Source organism: Mytilus trossulus, chromosome 1 (genome assembly GCF_036588685.1).
Source record: "Mytilus trossulus isolate FHL-02 chromosome 1, PNRI_Mtr1.1.1.hap1, whole genome shotgun sequence".
Taxonomy (NCBI): Eukaryota; Metazoa; Mollusca; class Bivalvia; order Mytilida; family Mytilidae; genus Mytilus; species Mytilus trossulus.
Genome location: NC_086373.1, coordinates 33,816,428 through 33,839,271, shown reverse-complemented (window position 1 = coordinate 33,839,271; position 22,844 = coordinate 33,816,428). Strand labels below are relative to the sequence as shown.

At 31.9% G+C, this 22,844-nt stretch overlaps 1 protein-coding gene across 1 annotated transcript; it reads right to left on the bottom strand.

The window, feature by feature from the left end:
• Nucleotides 1-3,892: 3,892 nt before the first annotated feature.
• LOC134722289 (uncharacterized) lies at nucleotides 3,893-17,057 on the bottom strand. The gene is made up of 7 exons (XM_063585902.1): nucleotides 16,913-17,057; nucleotides 13,616-13,726; nucleotides 11,539-11,789; nucleotides 10,029-10,128; nucleotides 8,842-8,931; nucleotides 6,060-6,141; nucleotides 3,893-5,304 (listed from the first exon to the last, which is right to left on the bottom strand). The coding sequence occupies exons 1-7, from the start codon at nucleotides 16,977-16,979 to the stop codon at nucleotides 4,239-4,241; spliced, it is 1,767 nt and encodes a 588-aa protein (XP_063441972.1). The 5' UTR covers nucleotides 16,980-17,057; the 3' UTR covers nucleotides 3,893-4,238.
• Between the last annotated feature and the right edge of the window lie 5,787 nt (nucleotides 17,058-22,844).

Here is a 22,844-nt window from a genome sequence, read left to right as displayed (position 1 = left end):
TTTGCACATAAATTGTCCTTCGTGTTTATACAATAAGATAATCAACATACATTGTAGAATATCTCACAATAGCATAATAATAATCAGAATGTCTGTGTGTTCTGTATATATATACCATTCTGTAAAAACTGATTAATCCGTCCCAGTCGCTTCCCACATGCAGTATAGTATTAAAATTGAGAATGGAAATGGGGAATGTGTCAAAGAGACAACAACCCGACCAAATAAAAAAATTTGTAAGGGTTCTGCGGAACCCAGTGTCTCGCCTATTTTTGCTGTAAATCTCAGGCTCAACAACAATGAGGAAAAAAATCAATAAAAATATTCCTCTTGTTACTATTTTATGATTGTAAGAAAATCTAAGTCCATTTAAAACTAAATTACAGAAAAAACGGAGTAATCTTTTTACAAACTTTACTTCTGGATACAATCTTATGATCATAAATAAGCTTCTGTCCAAGTTTGGTACAAACCCAGGATAGTTTAAGAAAGTTATTAAAATTTTAAAAACTTTAACCACAGAGTGAATGTAATGGTTCCCCGCAGAAAAACTAAGTCCATTTAAAAGTAAAATATGGAAAAAATGGATTTAATTATTTACAAAATTTACTTCTGGATACTATCTTATGATCATAAACAAGCTTCTGTCCAAGTTTGGTACAAACCCAGGATAGTTTAAGAAAGTTATTAAAATTCTAAAAAATTTAACCACAGAGTGAATTTAATGTTTCCCTGCAGAAAAATCTAAGTCCATTTATAAGTAAAATACGGTAAAAATGGAATTTTATTTTTACAAAATTTACTTCTGGATATTATCTTATGATCATAAACAAGCTTCTGTCCAAGTTTGGTACAAACCCAGGATAGTTGGAGAAAGTTATTAAAATTCTAAAAACTTTAACCACAGAGTGAATGTTTTGTTTCTTCGCAGAAAAAACTAAGTCCATTTATAGTAATATACGGAAAAAATGGAATTTTATTTTTACAAAATTTACTTCTGGATACTATCTTATGATCATAAACAAGCTTCTGTCAAAGTTTGGTAGAAATCCAGTATAGTTCAAGAAAGTTATTAAAATTTCAAAAACTTTAACCACAGAGTGAATATTTGTTGACGCCGCCGACGACGCCGACGGAAAGTAGGATCGCTTAGTCTCGCTTTTTCGACAAAAGTCGAAGTCTCGACAAAAACAACAGCAGAAGGTCACCAACAGGTCTTCGATGTAGTGAGAAATTCCCGCACCCGGAGGCGTCCTTCAGCTGGCCGATATTATATACTTTACAAACAATACCTTATCTGTTTTAAAAAAAACTAACTCTAAGGTGTGCAATAGTAACTGTCGATATTAAAACCTTAGTTATGAATTATTTGGTGATGAAAGCCGCCAAAAGTGCTACAAAACATTCATTTGCTGTAAATGTACTGGTTATAGTGATTCACGTTATGCTCACTCATATTGTTAGAATGAGTATTAATTTCTATGTTTTCGCAGCCATGGAAGGAGAAAAAAAGTACAAGATGGATATATGCATGTAGAAGAGAAGGTTTTACTTCTGACAGAGAAAAACATACACTTAATCTGCAGCAAACATTTTATGAGGAAGAGGACCATCAGATCATCACCCTGATCCTATTCCTAACTCCAAGTGATGTATGTAAATATATTCTACTGACTAGTATTTTCTTTTGACTATTTTCTGAGCATTTGACATAAACGAATAATAGAATATCTCTAAATACTCAAAATTCATCATGTCATTTGTAAAAACATGACAAAATATTAATTTAAAAGTGTTTATTATTGTTAGTAGAAATAAAAATAAAACCTACTATTTATAGTCTTATGTGTATTTTTTATAAATAGTATTTTGAAATGTGTTCCTGCAATGAAGGAACACATACAAGGTAAACAAATTTCTGATACTGAAATTACAATGAATAGTTCCAGAACAAAGTTGAACACTTAAAAAAACCTCTGAAAAAGAAACTGCAGTGAAAGAAATAAACACGTATTCTGATAGCAAAAATTTCAAAGAAACTAAATTCTATACAGGTTTTACAGTTCAACAATTATTGTGTTTATGGACATTTATTGGTCTATCAGCAAACAAACTTGTGTACTTGAATAAAGACTGTTATAAACCTGACAGATTTATAGATTTAGTCTTTTAAATATATATCAGTTTTACAGTGGAAACTTAACACAGTTACATTTTTGACAGAACGTACGATTTTTCGTTCACTATTGTTCATTTTCCTTACTAAAACGGGATGTTCCTTTGACACCATCTTACGGAATTAATTAAAACCTTTACTAGATATAAAGACTTGGTTTTGATGTTTGGACTTGCCCTTAGAAATTTTTTGAAGTCCTCAACTTGACTCAAAGATGTTAATTTCTGTGTCATTTGTTGAGAGTTGTCTCATTGGCAATCATATCAAATCTTTTTATTTTTTTGAAATTATGTTTACTCCATATGCAGGAGTTGTTTGCATTTCTATGCAATCAAAGGACCACACCTAAGAAACGATATATAATGGAACTAGTGAAGGACTTCTGATATGCACCAACGTTTATGTATAATGTTTTTAATAACACCAAACCTAGATGACGTAGTATGCAATAGTCGAAAGCACAAGTACTTTCTTTTAAAAAAGACTTTACAATGTTGCACAACAGAACAGGTCCCTCGGAGTTAAATTTACTGTCTGATCTTGTCAACAATCAGATTTTCTGTCAAAACTGTCATCGTCAAAAACTATAATGACAAATACATGTATACCGAACTGCAAGGAAGATTCAAGACAGAAAGTCTCTTCTCAATTGTCAAAATCAAAAGCACAATCACATCAAACGAATGAATAACAACTGTCATATTGCTTACTTTGTACAGGCATTTCATTATGAAGAAAATGGTGGATTAAACCTGGTTTTAAAGCTAGATAAACCTCTCTCTTGTTTAACAGTAACATACAATTTTATTAAATTGACAACAATGTGGGAAAATGTCATTCTTACTGTTGATGATGCAAATGATCTGAACTGAAGCTAATTTTCGTATCATCAAAAGCAAGATATTGTGCTTCTCTTTGAAAAAAAATTACTTCCTGCAGGATGCCAATGCTGTTCTGGATTCAATATGTAGAATGAAATTACCAAATAAAAATCAAACTTTCTGCTAACAGAACATATCAATATTGGTTATTTTAAATAAAGTAAGACTAGGGCTTAACAAATAACCAATTAAGCAATTGACTCGAATTCAGATGTTCACTGAATTATCAATTTAACTGTTTGAACAGAGAATTTCAGTGATATTCTTGTGTATATCAAAGAGTCGGTCAGAATTACACATCCATGGAGCACATACACCACGCAAGGTATTATCTGGGGCAAATACATTGAATCTATTAGTCAAAAGGTAGTATAATTAAGTCCGGTAAATGGACATTGTTATTACCAATGTTATTTTAAATGATCGGACTGAGCTTACGTTTTAGTTTGCATGAGGGCAGTTTATTTGGAGATGTGTGTGCATGATAAGAATGATTGCCGTTATAATTATCATTGATATCTTATCACCTATCGGTGTCACCAAATGAATTTACAATGACCATAACTAGATACTTCATTGATGAGTTTAACCACAAACTCACTGACAAACACCTATCAGTAGATAGACAGGTCAATAAAGGGCGAACCGTTTCGACCCCGCCCAGTCATACGAAATAAATCAAGTAATATATAATTGTTAGTTTGTGTGTGTGTTGCATTTTAGAGTTTCTGTTGTGTCGTTGTTCTACTCTAATGTTTGATGTGTTTCTCCTAGTTTTAGTTTGTGACCCTGATTTGTTTTTTCTCAATCGATTTATGAATATCGAACAGCGGTATACTACTGTTTCCTTTATTATCTATCTTATTTATCTTCATCAACTCATTTTATTTATCAGACCCTCTTTGGTGCAAAGCACACAAGTCAGGAAAATTTCATTAATCAGAGCAAGATTACTAGCTCAGACTCTATCATGAATGAAACAAACAAGGTACAAATTTTGTATACCTACTTTTAGGGTTACATCACATTGGCTTGAGTGTGTACCAACTGAAACAAATACCAAAAATTCTAATATACAATATTGCAATCTGCACATAAAATTTGTAACACTTGGTATAAGTTTATAAAATACTTTTCTGTTTAAATGCTTAGTATGTAGACCATAAATGAGTGAGTAAATATTAGCTTGTATCTATCGTTGGCTTTACATAGTCTTCATCTTGTTCATTTTCCGACATATCGAAATAATCTTCTTTATCACTATTTACTGAATTATTGTCTTGTCCATCCCCCGAATTGTCCTTACCATCTTTGGTTGGTTTGTCACAATCTTCCTCTTTTCGGTTTTCTGACATATATAAATAATCTTCATTATCACTTTTTATCGAATTAGTTTCTTTTTCACCCTTAGAATTGTCATAAAGTTCATCTTGATCACTGTTTTCAGTAGTATAACCGTTTAATACCGTTGCAGCATCGTCATAGTCGTTATCTGTGTCCTCTTTATTTTCAGCATTTAGATGATACTTTTCTCTATGCATAACAGGTATTTGGGGTATTTCTAGGTGCTCCTCGGTGTATGGAGCAACACACAGGTTAACGGGAGAAGTTTTGGTTTTACTACCCTTATCCGTTGGATCTGATTCGTACTGATTATCGGGTGCACGAATCGATTCTCCTAGAGCATTAATTGGTTCTAAATAATCATCATCGGGTTCATTCATATAAATATGATCTTTCTTTGTCTCATTATGTTCTATTTTTGCATTTTCATCCTCTTCATTTGACTGCTTTTCTTCCTCTGGAATAATATAATCTTTTTGTGATGTTTCATCATCATTCGGATAGTCTGGTGGTACATGAATATAATCACTTAAGTCACTTTTGTTTTCCCTCACTGGACTGGTCTCCAATATGTCTGTATAGTCCGTTGATGCCACGCGGTTGTTATCAGTTTCTGTTGACACGTTCTCGTTTTCCCAGGCGTCGTCATTTTTTAACATGATAGGATCTGTAGGCTGAGTCTGAACATGCTCGTTTTTCCAAACCTCGTCGTCATTTTTTAACGCGATTGGATCTGGTGTAGGCTGTATTGAAACTTTTCTGTCCCCGTATGACTCTGCTATCGACATAATTGATCCATTACTTATATTTTGGTCACAAGGTATGGCCGGAAGTTGTCTGCTGTTGGGGTTATTTAAAAATGATGCAGATGGTAGACTTGGAATATTTCTCTTGCTTCGCCTTCTGCAATGAAACATGATACAAACGAGTCGTTATAGTCAGGGTAAATGTGTGTCAGTACTAATCAAACACATCAGAAAGGAAAAACAACCATAAATAATGTCAAATAACATTAACGGAATCAATTTTACTGCACTAGATGCGTATTGCGACAACGGACGATCGAGACTTTATATCTTAAAGGCAAATCAACATACAAACGTTTAGGAGGTAGTGCAGCAAACAAGGGAAAAGGTAAAGCCAGTCCCGGTCAACGAATAACTGTGCATGGGAGAGGTGCACTTCTTAATCTATATTATTTCCTAAATTTTATGACAGCAAATTATCTGATATCCTCATTTTCAAGACAGTACTGAAGGACCGGTTAATGTGGTAAAACAAATATTACCAGAATTAGTACGATACACTTTTAATTGGCTTGCGGCGAATATATATGCCAATTAAATGAAATTACTCAACTGAAAGTGAAGCTGTTTGTCTCATTTAACAAACTCACTTTAAAAGCATTGTATATAAATTATATAACAGCAACCAGTATGTTTGTGTATTTCATGACCATTTCTATACTTTTTTATCTCTAAAACTGCAAACCAGGGTTACTTGAAAGACGGAGCTAGCTTCACGTTGTCATGTTAAGTTTTGATTTACTACCACCGACTTTCCGTTATACATTTACTATACATATACAAATATACTCATACTAGGTGTATTGATAGCCTTCATGAGCTAAAATCTAACAGTTTATCTTGTATACATACCTCTTTAAAATACATAAAATGATGATAATAATAGCTAATAAGACAACCCCACCACAAGCTCCACCAACTATGAACCATATTTCTACAAACAAATATCATTGATGAGAAGCACTCAAAAGTCTTACAAATACGTCGTACTTAATAATTATTCCCATTGTTTAACAAAAGAAAATCTAACATATATATGAACATGAGTTACTCTGATTTCAATACCCGTTGTCGAACATTTTGCTATAAAATTGACTGTTCTATGAAGGGATTGAACGTTGACCTTCTTTTTATTTTTTAAAAGCAACTAGGTGAAACTGTTAAGTGGACTTAAATTTATGTCTACCTATCATCTCCTTAGGTTACTCTGATAAAGAAAATACCAAACAAACGAGTACTATTTATGTCATTTTTATGGCAAAAGGAATACAAACATGTCTGATTGGTGGCGACTTGTTTTGAAGAATTTATGCCAAGACAGGGATTGGTCATGTTCCTCTTTTTCATCCTGCACCACAGACAAAATCTAGGGTGCAATTTTTGGGATCTTTGGAAGTAAGACTATATGAATATGAATTAGGGATGACACTCTTTCTTGTTTAAATTTTTAATCAAATAAAGATAAAGGTGTTGGTGCATGACTTCAGTGACAAAAATGTCAACTGTTAATGTGGTATGATGACAATTGAGAACATATAAAAACCTTAGCGGTGTTTGGCAAAACTTTTATGAATTTTGGTCCTCAATGCTCTTCAACTTCTTTATTTATTTGGCCTTTTTAACTTTTTTGATTAGAGCGTCACTGATGATCCTTAGCTGTATTTGGCAACACTTTTAGGAATTTTGGTCCTCAAAGCTCTTCGACTTCGTATTTTTTTGGCTTTTTTAACTTTTTTGAATTCGAGCGTCACTGATGAGTCTTTTGTAGACGAAACGCGCGTCTGGCGTATAAACAAAATTTAGTCCTGGTATCTATGATGAGTTTATTTGTAGAAGAAACGCGCGTCTTGCGTTTATACAAAATTTAGTCCTGGTTTCTGTTATGAGTTTATTTGGTTAAGGTAGCACTCCACAGTTAGAAAATAGAATTAAAAATGAGCCCCAAAATGTTTTATCATTTCCTATTCCTGGATTTCTAATACATTAACTTAACTATTTGTGTTGTACATGTGCATATGTATGTAATCAGTAACTTCCATAGATTTGATTTTCAAAAGTTAAAAGGGTGAAAATGTGTATCCATGGCAACATTCTGCACTTATTTACCATAAAATATTGCAAAATGGGGGGTGCAATGAACATGTCGCATATCCCCCAAAATTTGGATCAAACTTGAATTTCAATGCCTTTGAGTGATACTTTTGAAGAAACTGTTTTCATAAATCTTCCTAATGATCAAATGAAAAATGGGTGTCTTTTGACTCATTTTCTCGTAAAATCCAATCACAAAGTTCGTGCGATATAAAGTTGGAAAAAAACATTACAATAATTGCCGGACCAATGTATGGTATGGACATGCAAATATGGACTGTTATACAGAAAACAGCCTATATAACATACATTACATAACCCTGATGATCATATAAACTTAATACAAAGGCTATGTTAATACTCAGCTATCCAAAAATGAATTTTATTGCACACTAGCTCTCATATTTGAAAAATCCATAGGGGCCAAAACGCAAAACTACACACCTAACTGTGGAGTGCTACCTAAGATTTAGGAAACAAACGCGTTTCCAAATAGTTAGGAATTATTGATGTGCACGGGTCAGGGCATGTCCAACATGACGAACATTATGGTACACTAAAATGGTTCTATCAAGGCAATTAAGACAATATATTGTTTAGGCGTAAAGTTCTGAATTGTCTTATGAAATTTCAACGATTTCGAATATGAGAGGAGGACATTTTGTTTATTGAAAACAGTCTTGCCATGAAAAAAAGTCAAAAGGTTCGTTTTATATAGTGTTTTTGTGAATAACAAATATTAATTTTCAACCTTGACGGTAAAAAGTTAAGGTCATATATAATCTTTTAGAATATCGAGTGATACATCGTATTGAGATCATACCAGGCTTATATTTTTTCATACGTCCGAAGTGTGTTTCGTCAACATAAGACTCATCAGTGACGCTCAGATCAAAATAGTAAAGAAAGCAAAGCAAAGATAATGAGCATTGATGATTCAAAATTCCATGCTAAAATGGCTAAGGTTACCGGTATCTGTCTGGGATAAGAAAATCCTAAGTATTTATAATAATTTATACTTTTGCAAACAGTAAATATAAAAAAAATGACTATACAATTGTTAAACATTAACCACAGAATAAAAACGAACACGTAAAACAAACTAGGTCAGGACATAAAAACAGCACAGCCGAAACATGAATTGTATGTCATCCGACTAGATCGACGCACAAAAGTGACGTCACGGGTAAATTTCAAAACAATTCCAAAAAAAAAGATAAAGTTCGAGATAAGGTTTGTAATAATGGTATTTGATGTATTTATCACTATAAAAATTACAATAGTATTATAATAGAATTGTGCTAGTAATTATATAATTTAAATGCCACAAAAATCGAGGACTTTTAGCTTTGGTCAAATATCTAGGTCATACAAAAAGTCACGATTTTAATAGTAAAAACAATCATTTGTAATTTGTTATTTAAACTGTAGAAGAAGAATTTTTGCAGCATATTGGTTATTATCCTTCAGGAGATTATAATAGCAATCTGCTGCTCCAATTCATCTTTTTCTCTTTGAGTTCTAGGGTTTTTTGTTTACTCACCATTTGATGAACCGGATGTTTTATCTGTTGGTGTTACAGTTGATGGCTGTTTTGTAGTGGTAGTGGGTGGTGGTTTTGGTACTGGACAATCTGCTCAGAAGAAAAGTTGGCATATATTGATATTGCTGCCATTAACATGACATTAAAAGGGTCACTATTTCTGATAATATGCGATAATAACACAACTTTGTCGGCTGTACCTCTATTTTTGACATTTTTACCTAGCATGAATCAATGTTATGTTTGTTTGTTTTTTTGAGACATCGTAGTTAATATAGTAGAGTTTTACACGACTGTCATACAAGTAAGAGTTTTAGCTAGGTAGTAGACCAGGTTTAATTCAAAATTTTCTACAAAAGAAAATGCATGTACCAAGTCAGGAATATGACAGTTGCTGTCCATTCGTTTGATGTGTTTGAGCTTTTGATTTTGCCATTTCATTCGGGACTTTCCGTTTTAAATTTTCATCGGAGTTCAGTATTTGTGGGATTTTACTTTCTGCTATAATGTTGCCTACGAGGACGAAATATAAAACAGTAAGTTCGGTAAGGGCCATATTTGGCCCCAATCATAAAGTGCCTATTTACAAAACAATAAATGTTTTAAGTTGCCTTAAAGACATTTTAGATAGTTAAACAGAACTGTATTTGTCAACGTTTTACTCTAAACACGTTGATTTTTACATCCAAAAAAGGTCAAGATAAGGGAATTTGGTGAAATTTTACAAAATCAGCTATATTTCACCCAAATAAAGGACCAGAAAACATAGAGCGCAGGCGTCGACAAGCTTAAGGTTCAAATAAGACATGTGAAATGTCTTTACAAACATTATTTTAAGAGATCTTTGTTGTCGATATATGCGCTCTATGTTTCTTGTCCAATAATCTATGGAAATTCACCCATTTTCATTGATTTTTTTCGTGAAAAATCAATTTGAGTACAACTTGTGACGTCATAATGAAACGCAGAAACGTTAAATTTTCAACAAAATGATTTATATTCTAGCTAGTCAATGTATTAGCTATAATTTATCGTGATATTGGTCGATAAGTCCGAATTTGAAATTTACGCTAAAAAAAGGGGGCCATTTTAGGACCTTATCGAACATACTCCTTTATTACAATCTTTGTTTTCTCTACAGTAATTTAACAGAAGTGATAATTACATCTGTAACGTATTAAACATACTTGCGACATCGTTGCATTTTTCATTTCCTTGGTTAAATGTTATGCTATCCAGGGCAATAATACTGAATGCGTTTTCTCCTGTTTCTGCTTGGAAAAAAATCTAAGAAAAAAGGTAAAACGTCAAATAAGTTAAAACCGACGAAACTACTTTCATTTGACATGCAAATAGATGAGGGCATTTTTCTTTATGATATTGTTTGTTCGATTTTGTGAATAACTAAATCGCCGATAGTTAAACTATCGTCCTCTTATTTGAAATACTGTTGATAAATATGTTTGGCTAAATCTTATTAATACCAAGGACACAGCGCATGGTGCACATTTGTAAGAATAACACAAGGGATTTAGAGCGTAACATACATAGATAATATAAATAATATGTAAATATGCAAATTAACTATATACACTTCAACTTGCTACAGGTGCATGTTACTAAATCCAAAGTTAAAATTTATAATTGTAATTATCTAAACCTTGACAATACAACTTTTCATGATTATTTATTCATTTGAAAATGAAGCATTAATTGCCAAAGACTAAGGAAGGTTTGATCAAACACAGCAAAGTTAATTTTTCCAATTTTGCAAACAATGTTTTTTGTCTTGTATTATTATGAATGTATGTTATTATAGGCGTATATTTTCCATTTACTATATGCATTGCTTGTTTGATAAGTAGAGAGTTTTGTTTGATTCGTCAATCAAAACTTAGTTATTTGATTTTATTGTTGATAGAAATATCATTCATAGCTATGATCAGCTATCATGTAAACAGCTCTATTGGAGGACAACAAAAAAAGGTGTGGCCTAAAAATTCATCCAATGTATTTCAGACATTACCTTGCATTATGTTTAATGGTCCATTTATCACGCAATATTCACGATGGCAGTTGATTTAACAATGCTAAAATCATGAATCTACCATCTAAATATGCTTTTTGTTTGTTTTATTGTAAATAGTTATCAAAGGTACCAGGATTATAATTAAGAACGCCAGAAGCGCGTTTCGTTTACATATTAGACTCATCAGTGACGCTCATATCAACATATTTATACCAAGCCAAACAAGTTCATACTCATACACATTCTTGTGAAATTATCATGGAGAGGAAGTGCAGTCGTGAATATTGTGTTGGCGTAATCTTCATGAATTTTTTATCATGGTTTGAGAATGAAAATATAATTCTACGAATTCACTGCTTCTTATTGTAGTTTTATACGGTTTAAAAGCGTTTATTTGCGTACATGTTTAATTCCCCAACACAAATCATTAAAAAAAAAAAAAAAAGCGAATGCTAGATTTATAGAGAAAAGCTTAAAATATTTCTCTTTAAATAAGAAATTCTATAAATTTTGAGAGATTATTATTATCATGTCAATCTTTTAAATTTCTTCCATATATATATGAATGAATAATGAAACGTATTCTGTTAATTTCGAATTTCTGGAATTGAAAATCTAAAGAAATGTATAATGCTATTACTGTGCTTTGTAATGTTTATACTACTTACCCCTTGAGCTTGACTTGGCAAATCTGAGAGAACAACGGTCGAACAACCCCAGAAATTTTCTTTTTTTTCAATCGTATTGAGAACTGTAAGAATTCCACTGGATACATAGTAACCAAATTTTAATTCTTTTGAGTAATCTCCGTATAAATGGTGTCTGAATTTGATACATGAAATGCCGACTGGCTTGCTGAAATCTACTTTCAAAGTAGAATCTCTGTTGGAAATCTCGCTATCAATTTGAGCAAAAAAGTCTGCAAAAATAAGTACAAAAATGGACTAATAAAATGATGAAATAACAACAAGTGGTGATCATGTCATGATACTAACACAGCTGCAAATCTAACTGAATGGAGATTTGAGTTACACATCAATGGAGCATGTTAATTAAGATAATTATTGATTATGTATTACTTCGAAGTCACGCTTTATAATATCTTAGATAGAAAAGAGTATCATTTCCTTCTTGTCCTTGGTAGAACAAGACACTGTTTGGAAGTACAGTGACGGGGAGGCTAGCGAAGATAACCATACAATGCAGTTCACATCCGAAAATAAAGAAAAATTAAAAGAACAACAAGCCTACTACAACACGTCACATTTTCTGTTTATTTTATCCTTTTCAGTATTTATCATGCACACAATAAAATTGAGAATGAAAATTGGAACGTGTGAAAGAGACAACAACACGACCATAGAGCAGACAACAGCCAAATGCCACCAATGGGTCTTTAATGCAGCAAAGAACACCCGCATCCGAAGGCATCCTTCAGCTGACCCCTAAACAAATATATATATACTTGTTCAACCATTAATATGATTGGATGTATGCTATACATCAAAAAGACACAAACCTGACAACAGAAAAAAACCTTGAAGATTCAACACCCGGCCCACAACATTTACTCTGATCTCTAAACAATACAAACAAGTTCGTTCGTAAAGGCATATATGTTTATAATTTTATCTTTTATCGGTTAAGGAATGGGTAATCAGAATTTATCCAACGGAATGCACTTTGCAATCTCGATGAAATTTACGCTTATCTAACAATTGTAAAACCTCTTTAAAAAAGCACGATATAGTATAGGGTTGACATTTCCATATTGTAGACATATCATTATTTATTTCTTAAAAACAAATGATAGTTGGAGTAGTGGTTATTAAAATGATTTACTACCCAAATATTATAACGCCTTTGAATTGATATTGGATAGTAATCTTGATTTCAATAAAATAGGATGAAACCTAGATAAAGTCAATAGAAAGAATAATATGTGGGATGAGTACCAATGAGACAACTCTCCATCCAAGTCAAATTTGTAAAAGATAACCCATTATAGGTCAAAGTACGGTCTTAAACATGTAGCCTTGGATCACACCGAACAGCAAGCTATATAAATGGCCCCCAAATATAACTAGTATAAAAACCATTCAAACTGGAAAACCAATAGTCTAATTTACATGTATTTAGAAATAACTAGAAACGACAACCACCCACGAACCACATCAACAAACGACAACTACTGAACTGCAGGTTTCCTGACTTAGGACTGGTGCAAACAAATGCAGCGGGTTAAATAGTTTTAATATGTACCAACATTCACCCTTACCTGAAACAAAAGCGTAATATCACAACATAATATCAATTAATATGGCTTTAACTCAATTTAAAGACATATTGACAAAAGTGAACATACACTGAACGAATAAATTTGATCTTTGACACAATGCAAATACAAAATCAATAAAATAAGAGGTGAATTAATAAAGGCAGCAGAAGTATACCAGATAAATGTTGAGAAGAAAGGCCCATGAGAAAAATAAACAAATCGACAACCGACTTGGTTTTAATGTCCCAAACGTTTAACAGTTGAGACAAGTAGGTTTTATTGGTGGGTTTTTTTGTACATTTGTGTCCTTCATAAATATTATATGTTTTAAAGCATGAGATGGTCCAATTACAAACAAAACTTAAATGTATGGCAAATGACTGAGATACAAAACATATCTATGAAAAATGCATAGGTGCATATTTCAGTTATACAGTACTAAATAAAATGATATTGACAAAACTTACCTCCATGTGCAGGTTCTTGTGGACCTGATGTACCAAATTTAGATTTGTTTCTTCTTATCCAGTTGTCTCTATTCCATCCACAAAAGTCTAACTCAAATTCACAAGTAATCCCTGGGAAAAAATGGGAGTTTAACCATTTTTGGTAATAATTTCTTGTAAATACAACTCGTTTACTTCAGTAAAGTGAAGTTTTTAGAATTCATAATATACAATAGTGTGTGTTGGTTTTTTTGTGAACTTTTTATGAAAACCAATGAAAATTGTGTGTAAAACATTGTATGTCGAACATTTAACAAATATATACAAAAGGTTCATAACAGTTAATACTACTAACAAGGGCAGTCGAAATCTGGTTTCTAGAAACATTTTATTATCAGTCATTATGTAACGTGTAGATACTGATATTGTTTAGCATGGCAAGATCTTTGATCAATCATAAAACGAAACACAGGATATCGCAGATATTTTTGAGAAGAATAAGTCTTTATATTTTATATTTTTAAGAATGAAATGGTAAACGTTGGGTACGGAAAGGTAAACGTTGGGTGAAAATAGTCAAAATACGGAATGACTTTCTACCGTCAGAAATTCCGTTGATTGAATTTATTTATGATATTTTAGACAGGTTAAACAAAAACGGTCTATCCAAAATACCCTCATTCAACATATATATTTTTATACGAACCAGTAGCATGTTAGTTCATCAGCAACATTTAGCCTTAAACTTTTAATAGTAAAGTATCATATAGTCTTTCGAAACCACACAATCGAAGTCGTGTCCTTTTTTGTCATTTCCTCAATGTCAGATACATGTATTTAATTTCAGTTTTATAGTTTTAGCCGCTTTCAAAGTAGATTTAGATTTACACTAAGGCCAAATTATCTTGGTTATTTATAGCAAATGTACCATCTCATATCCTTAATATGGATGTAAATAGTTGTTCTGGAATGTCACCTTTACGGAGTTTTATGGAGATTATGTATTCTAGTTAATATAATATTCCATATAATAATATCTTGCTTTTCAAATGATTTTTTTAATTGATGAAGGATTTCTTCTTATAAGAATTTCATTGGACCATGGGTTCATTCAAGTAATTGAGACTGAAATGGTCTATTTGAAGGTTTAGTAGATGTCAAAAACATTTGTTGACCGTTATACTATATCTGTTGCAATTATATATAGATCTGCTTACTTTTCAGAAGCACCTGGGATCAACCGCTCTTTTAGCGAGGTTTTGTGATGATCAGTGTTTAATTTCTATGTAATATTTTTAAACTGTTCTGTTAACTGTTGTTTGTCTTTTTGTCTCTTGTTTGTTTTGTCATTGCATTGTCTTTTATTCGACCCGTGGTTTCTGTGAGTCCTCTTGGGTAAATCTCCCCTGTTTCCTTTACAACAATGACAGTTGCGTTAATGTCTATTATACAAATTCTTCAAAAAGAAAAATAACAAAAATACTGAATACAAAAGAAAATCTAAAACAGAAAGACTCTTAATTAACAATAACAAAATCAAAAGCTTCAACACGAACTAAAACGATTGGAACACTACTTTCGTATTAAAATTAACACTTGGCCCGAATATGGAATTGTGCTACTTCCTGTGCCCATTCAGAAATATTCTTGAGCAATCATAATAATTTACTGTGTATTTAGCTAATATATTTAGATAATAGTTTTTTCAGTCTCTATGGAACTGGGGACTGAGGGCACTTGCGGTACATTTGTTGTATTGATTGTTTTATAGTTTTGTTTATCTTTGATGTAAATTTCATTAGTATATTGTTGTTTATACATGTAATCGTTCTTATGCCTTTGACCCACGTATGGATGTTATTTGTGCTCAATAGATTTATAATTTAATGATTTATTGAACAAGAGGAGGTACTTAGGTGACAATAAGAACTCATAATTGCACTTAAACCAGAAACACCATGACCAAAAAGAAAAACGATTGAAAAAAAAACAACAATAAAAAAACACTACTCAGAAAACTAAATATTGAGCAACAGATGAAACTATATATGTCACCAAGTACAGAGAGGAAAATAATTGGTGAGCCGTTGTTATGAAAGCGCTCACCAAAAACTAAACAGTAAGGACACTAATGAAATGGAAAAGTTAAGATAATGATTACACACAGTCTTGAGATATAAACATGAACATTGGATCTTTTTTTTTATGTTCTTGTAAAAAGATAAAACGTACACGAATGGGAATTTATCGATGTAAATATGAACCACAATTTTTCGAAGGAAGTGTTAAATATTTAATTGCAATTTGTTTTAAACATGCAGTTCTAGAAGGATAGGTTAAAATAAGTTTCATAAATTATGGTTAATCATTGTTATTTTTACCTTTTTATCCACACAATTCCTTTAAATCTTCTTTAAGTTATTTAATTTCCTTGTCAAAAAAAGAACGTCTTATTTTTAGATCAATTTTCAATTGTTAACTCGGTTTACATAATGACTGATTTTTATCAATAATAATCACTCGTTTCGTGGGCTTTTCAGTGGGTACAAGAAGCACCAACCAAATGCAATTGGCAACTCAAACTTTAACAATACTGAATACTTTATCGATAAAAATAGTTAAAGTCTAATTGGATAAACACGTGTAAAGCTCCAGAGAATATTTCATTTAACATCGAAGTCTTATTGACAATGTTCAGATTGTCCCTATTTTTTAATATTGGAAAAATAGACACTATAGAAGTAAGGGAATGTGTTATGATTGCCAGTGAGACAACACCACCAGATTTCAAAGGAAGTGGATATAAGCGATAATAAGCATTATTATGCGCCTTCAACAATGAATAAAACCATACCGTATAGTCGTCTACGATAAATCAAACGAGCAGAAATTATAACGAAAACCAAACATAACAGACACCGTTAGTTTTCTCTTTTGAATTGTTTTACATTGTCATGTCTGGCCCTTTTATGCGGTAAGGGCTTTTTCATTGTTGAAGGCCATACGGTAACCTATAGTTGTTAATGTCTGTGTCATTTGGTCTGTAGTGGAGAGTTGTCCCATTGGCAATCATACCACATCTGGGTTTTTTCTATACATACCAATGTCAATCACTGAGCTAAAAAAATGCCTCGCTTGGGACTGGCAAATAAGGAATACGGCAGGATACAACATAATTGGGAGCTCAACCCTTCCTTACTTTAAGACAGTGATGGAACAGCACGAGATAAGAACTAACATGTTGGTGTGTTTGCTTACTGTTTTGAAAAAACATCCAAGGAGACGTCGTTTATCATTAAACTGTCATTTATTTCTTACCTTCATTACTACAACGAATTAGATCTTTAACCATCAACAATAACACAATCACCAAAAGTTTATCCATTTGAAAAACTTAATCATAATTTTGACAAAATATCATCCCGGAAGTATTTTATTTAGTTGTTTTTTATTATCTACCTGTGTTACTTATCATGTGGTACAATATTTAAAGTGTTGAAAAACTTAGTGTTCGATAAGATTTGACAGGTAAAGTTAAAGCAGTGATGGTAAAACATATGTATATATGTAAATAAATTCTCATTGTCACATATACTGTGTCACCGATATATTAAAAGCTGTATATAAAAGTTGCATGTTATTTTCATACATATCATGAAGCACCTTAGATCACCCAAAGTTTTTGATAGAGATCGTGTTGCTTAGTATTTAGTTGTTATGTTGTGTTTTGTATACTTCTGTTTTTCTGTTTGTTTTTTTCGTTTTAAGCCATTGCGTTGTCATGGGTTTTTTTCTTCGATTTATGAGTTTGAAAGTCTCTCAGGTATCTTTCGTCTCCATTTTGAAGTTATTCAGTTGAACAAAATGTAGATGACCGGATCTGCTCGATTGTTTTTACAAATAAGCACTGTGTATCTGTAATAGACATCAGCAAATATTTTATTTTCCCTCAGCAGTACTCAAACCTCTTCATTTGAAAAATCCTGGCAACCCCTATACCAAAAGCTTTGATTTCATTCTTCATACATTTGTTTTATATTTGTTGATGAAGTCGTAATATTAATTCAACTTTGTACTATAATGTTTGTTTTCATGCAATGGTTTTTATGATAATGCTTTAGATGCAATCAATAATCGATTCATCCTTATTGGGAATTAAGTGATCACGTCTTTCGTTTTTTGAGCAGTGTATTGTGAATAACTGTTTGCATTTGTTTTCAGTATGAAGTTTCTTTTTTTTCTATTTGATGGATGTTTGCTTTCTTCATTTTTAAAGGTCTCAATGATTTTATTTATATGAAATTATTTACTTACCACTTTTATTGACGAAAAATTAGTACAGACAGAGAATATTCGGCAATGATTCTATTTAATTTTGACCCTTGCATTTCTGGTGATCATGTTTTCTGTTGATTTGCTGTCGCGTAAATGGTGTAATTTACAGGATAAAATTGAGAATGGATGCTGATTTGAATACATGTTATCCATTGAAGAAAGATCTGAATCATTCTTTAGAAACTGCGTCTAATCAGGAGGGTGAAGATTTAAAACAGAAAAAATCTGAAGAAACTTTTGTTTTCTAACAGGATCCATGATATTCTAGTTGAGTAAATCGTTTTAATGGAAAGATTGAGATATGAAAGATTTTTTTGTATATCAAAGATAAGTTAAAATACATTTGTATATATATATATATATATACCTATGGCATAGATGAAGGGGAAAAAATCAATCAAAATAACTTGCAAGGGTTAATGTGTATGAGCTAGAAGACTTATCCGATTGAGATGTGCTGTTACGAAACTTTTGATTCAATTTTTGACTTTTATTTCGGTGGATCAATAGTACGCTCCGCTTATGGACAACTTATAAATCTAGTTTACTTCTAAATTAATTTGTGAGACAACCCCTGTATTTTTTCCTGTCAGAGTCGGACTCAACAGTCGGAACCGAGACTTTCCGTAAATCTCTATTATGCTCATCCATTTTTCTTATCCCAGGCATATATTACCTTAGCCTTACATTTGGACACAACCTTTTGGAATTTTGGATCCTTACTGCTCTTCAACTTTGTACTTATTTGAATTTATAAATATTTTCATATGAGCGTCAGTGATGAGTCTTATGTAGACGAAACGCACGTCTTACGTTCTATATTATAATCCTGGTACCTTTGATAACTATAAAAGGCTTATATAAAATACCCAAATGATTTTAAAGCTCTAAGTCAACCCTTATGCCTATGTCGACTTTTCAGGATGCAGTCAATTGTACTGGGTTAGAAAAAACTAAAGCGACAATTATCGTATTTTTCAATCTCAGCAGAAAGAGTATAATATATAAACAGGTTAAAAACTCCATTCTCTCTGTTACAATTATTTAACCAATTAATTTGTTGTGTTAAATCACTGTTTAACGATTGGAAAACAGAAATAGACCGGAAAGTTATAAACTTATTGTAACTAAGTATGATCTCAAACGATAACTGATAATATGAAATCGTTCAAAATAAACAAAGTGAAATAAATTTAAACATAGAGGGAAATAGACACGCATCTGGATTTTAAACGTTTAAGTTATTGATATCGATCGTTTAATGAAAAACACAACTTTCGCACCACTTCTTCAAGTAACAAATAATTAATGAAAAGAACCATCAGGAAGACGTGAACAAACAAGGTTGTTACATTGTCTTTTTCACTACAAACGTTGGTCCTTAGATCATCTCTCACGCAGGGCATTATGATGAATACTTTTAAGTGTAGCAAGTAAATTGTATAATATAAAAACTACGTGTTAATGGTGTTATGCGACATGGAAAGATATAGCTAAAGATATTACGTGCAATGTTTGCATGATATGTTTTGTTAACAAGTGAAGTAATTGAATGAATTGGCAAGTGGTAAAAACTTTCATTCGAAACCAAAGTTAGGAATGTTTGCATATACCGAGTTGCCTACTTCCCATGACGTAAACATTGTAAACACCTTGTTCGCCGATGTTATAATTAATTTTTTTACATGGAGTTCTCTATATAGTTCAATATTGTTTCAAATGTTTCGATTCATGTGGTATTAAAATACTAAAGATACGAACAAATGAAATTCTTGTGTTAAGTTCTGGTACTAAGTCAGCTAGACGTCCTTTTTTTAGCAAGTTTAAATTCAGTTTACATATTTTATCCAGTTAATGTTTGTCTTTTGACAGTTTTGATTTCCATTGCTATTTAAAGCCACAAATTAATTGATAGTACAAATTAAAGGTGGTGGTTTAAAGATCGTTCTATAAACTTTATCGTCTGATAATAAATTCATAAATATGTGTCAAACTGAATCTTAAAGGCTTAACATATATAACAGGAATTAACCCATATTTTATTATCAACAGATTACATACAACTTATTTTCGTAAAAACGACAAAAATTGAAACAACCAAAAAATTGTCATATATTTAAAAACATATAGTAGAAAGTATCAAAGAATGTAAATACAAAATAAATATTTGTATGAGAGGCGTGGTTCATAAAGACAAATACCGTGGTCAATTATTCAGTCGGTGTTTGCATACTCTAAAATCAAAACTATTTAGAAACAAGAATGTGTCCATCGTATACGGATGCCCGACTCGCACTATCGTTTTCTATGATTAGTGGACCGTAAAATTGAGGTTAATAATTTAATTTTGGCATTAAAATTAGAAAGATCATATCATAGGGAACATGTGTATTCTGCTTCAATTTGATTGGACTTCAACTTCTTCAAAACTACCTTGACTAAAAACTTAAACCTGAAGCAGGACAGACGAACGAACGAACGAACGAACGTACAAACGTTAAAAAATGTCCATTTTGGGGGAAATGTAGGAGGTTTTTTTCTCTATAATATCGCAACTATCAGGACATTCCGTGGGATTTTATGCATATTAATTTTTTAGTGTTATCAGTTCATATTACCGCAAGTTTTTATCACGTTTAAATTTAAAATAAATATCAAAAGATCTTATTTCATACTTCATACACAGTTTACGCATTGACATATTTGTGAAACTATTGTACATACATATGCATCACAAAACATCGATATGAATTATTACTGCCCTGAATGTGAGCTTTCTTAAATTTCCGTGTGAAAATTGGCAGTGGCAAAAAGGAATCAAATATGTATATTCAACTCATGGGTCATGAAGTCACTAAATGCATGTACAGGTATCAATCGTTCACTTCTTATATATGTTTTTGTAGATGCGAAATACGATTCATCTTTTGTTTCATTGGTTGAAATATTAGTGGCATAACACAAACATAAATAAAAATTAATTATAAGAAAAGGTAAGTTAGTATCTATAGTATAATCATTGAAATTGAACATTTTACCTGTACCATTACTCGAGTTATGCAGCCAAGTAATATGTTTGAGCATGTGTGCATATTTCATTTTACACACCAAAGAAGATGTTGAACAATGATGTGTTCAGGGATTTTTATATCCTTATACGCCAGTCCCATATTCGCGGAACTGAAGTGATACGTTTTATCTAGAGAGCCTCGCCCCCCAAAAAAACCCAACGACAACATAGTATAAAAAAAAAATCCGTTTTTTTTTTATAGTTTTACATGGTTTTGAAAGATTTTACGCTTTCCTGATCTATGTTTGTTAATTTTTATTTGGCTTTCTAACTGTCATGAATATCAATTATATACTAATTTTTATAAATTAACTATACCTTTGATAACTATTTTCACCACTCGGTCGATGGTAATGCTAGTGAATGTTTCGTCGGTCGATGGTAATGCTAGTGAATGTTTCGTCGGTCGATGGTAATGCTAGTGAATGTTTCGTCCACGAGGGTATCACCATCCCAGTAGTCAGCACTTCGGTGTTGACATGAACATAAAATATAAAGTCATTCCTATAAATTAACTGTTTGCAAACGTTTGACCTTATCCGAAATACTAAGGATTTTCCTATCTCAGGAAAAGACTACTTTCGCCGTATTTGGCCATTGTTTTGGAATTTGGGGTACTCAATGCTCTCCAACTTCACACTTATTTGGCTCTTTAACTATTTTAATCTGAGCGTCACTGATTAGTCTTAAGTAGACGAAACGAGCGTCTTTAGTATCAAATTAAAAGTCTGGTTCCTTTGATAACTATTTGTATCCTTGCTTAGCATTTTTTTGGTGTTTTTTTTAATCAATTGACGAGAATAACACATCGGAAAACTACTGTAGCTTTAAATTGTTAATTCAATTCTTGAACTAGTGCATGTTGATATCATAAACCCCATCTTTTGTTCCCGTTTTTGTCATTTTTTACACATCCATTTCGTATTAACGTTAAAATTTTATTTCACTCGGTCAATGTTGTTGTAAAAAATTTGGCAGCTATGGCTAATTTTTGTTATGAAACTTATCAACATGTATATTTTTACTAAAGAAATACGAAAGTGCATTAAAACTATTTGTAATCATAATAATTACTACTTGCGTTATAATTTATAATGTTACGCTATATTATTACTGTATTCAAATCAGAAATGATTTCAACATTCCATTTTCATTAAAATAAACACTTTTATATTTGTTGTAAAATGACCTATTAAATACTTTATACAAGTAAATTTAAAACAATTCGCTTGTTGAATGATATCAGTTACCATTAAATAATAAACATAGGATAAGGTGAAAGGTATAGAATTACAGGGACCAAATAAAGACTTCAGATTTTCGATTGCCTCTTGAATAACAATTCATCTCCTCTCTTACAAAGAAATGCGATAACCTACAGTACCTAGAAAATGTAATGAAATACCTAAGTTTTGATAGCTGACATAAATTACATCATGTTATATGCGTTATGGTTGATAATATACAAATATAGCCTTTGTATGAGGTCGATACAGGGATTTCTCTAATTCTTCGTCAATTTATCCTTTTCTGCACCCATTGTCTAATAAAAATTTAATTAACGTGTGGTTCGTTTGATCTCTGTACTTCATTGGTTAAAATCCAATTTTGATGTCGAATGTTTTTGCTTTCCTCTGAAATTCCTATTGTGACAGCATACAAAAGGCGACCATGCCTGATGACGTCACATAGAAAGAACACATCTTTTTGCAGATCATTCGAAAAGAATGAATAAGTTAGCCTGCATAATGCATGTTAGAAAATCATGAGAGAAACAGATTCCACCACCAAATCTCGTGTAATACGATATTTATCCACTCTCGACAATTAAATTTTAAATATTTT

What these genes read in the sequence shown, in the direction of transcription:
- LOC134722289 (XM_063585902.1), bottom strand. Translation starts at nt 16,979, where the DNA reads ATGGATAAACTTTTGGTGATTGTGTTATTGTTGATGGTTAAAGATCTA. An exon ending in AAAATGCAACGATGTCGCAA is followed by an intron (nt 8,932 to 10,028) that starts GTATGTTTAATA and finishes TCTTCTGAGCAG; the next exon opens with ATTGTCCAGTACCAAAACCA. An exon ending in ATTTTATGTATTTTAAAGAG is followed by an intron (nt 5,305 to 6,059) that starts GTATGTATACAA and finishes GTTTCATTGCAG; the next exon opens with AAGGCGAAGCAAGAGAAATA.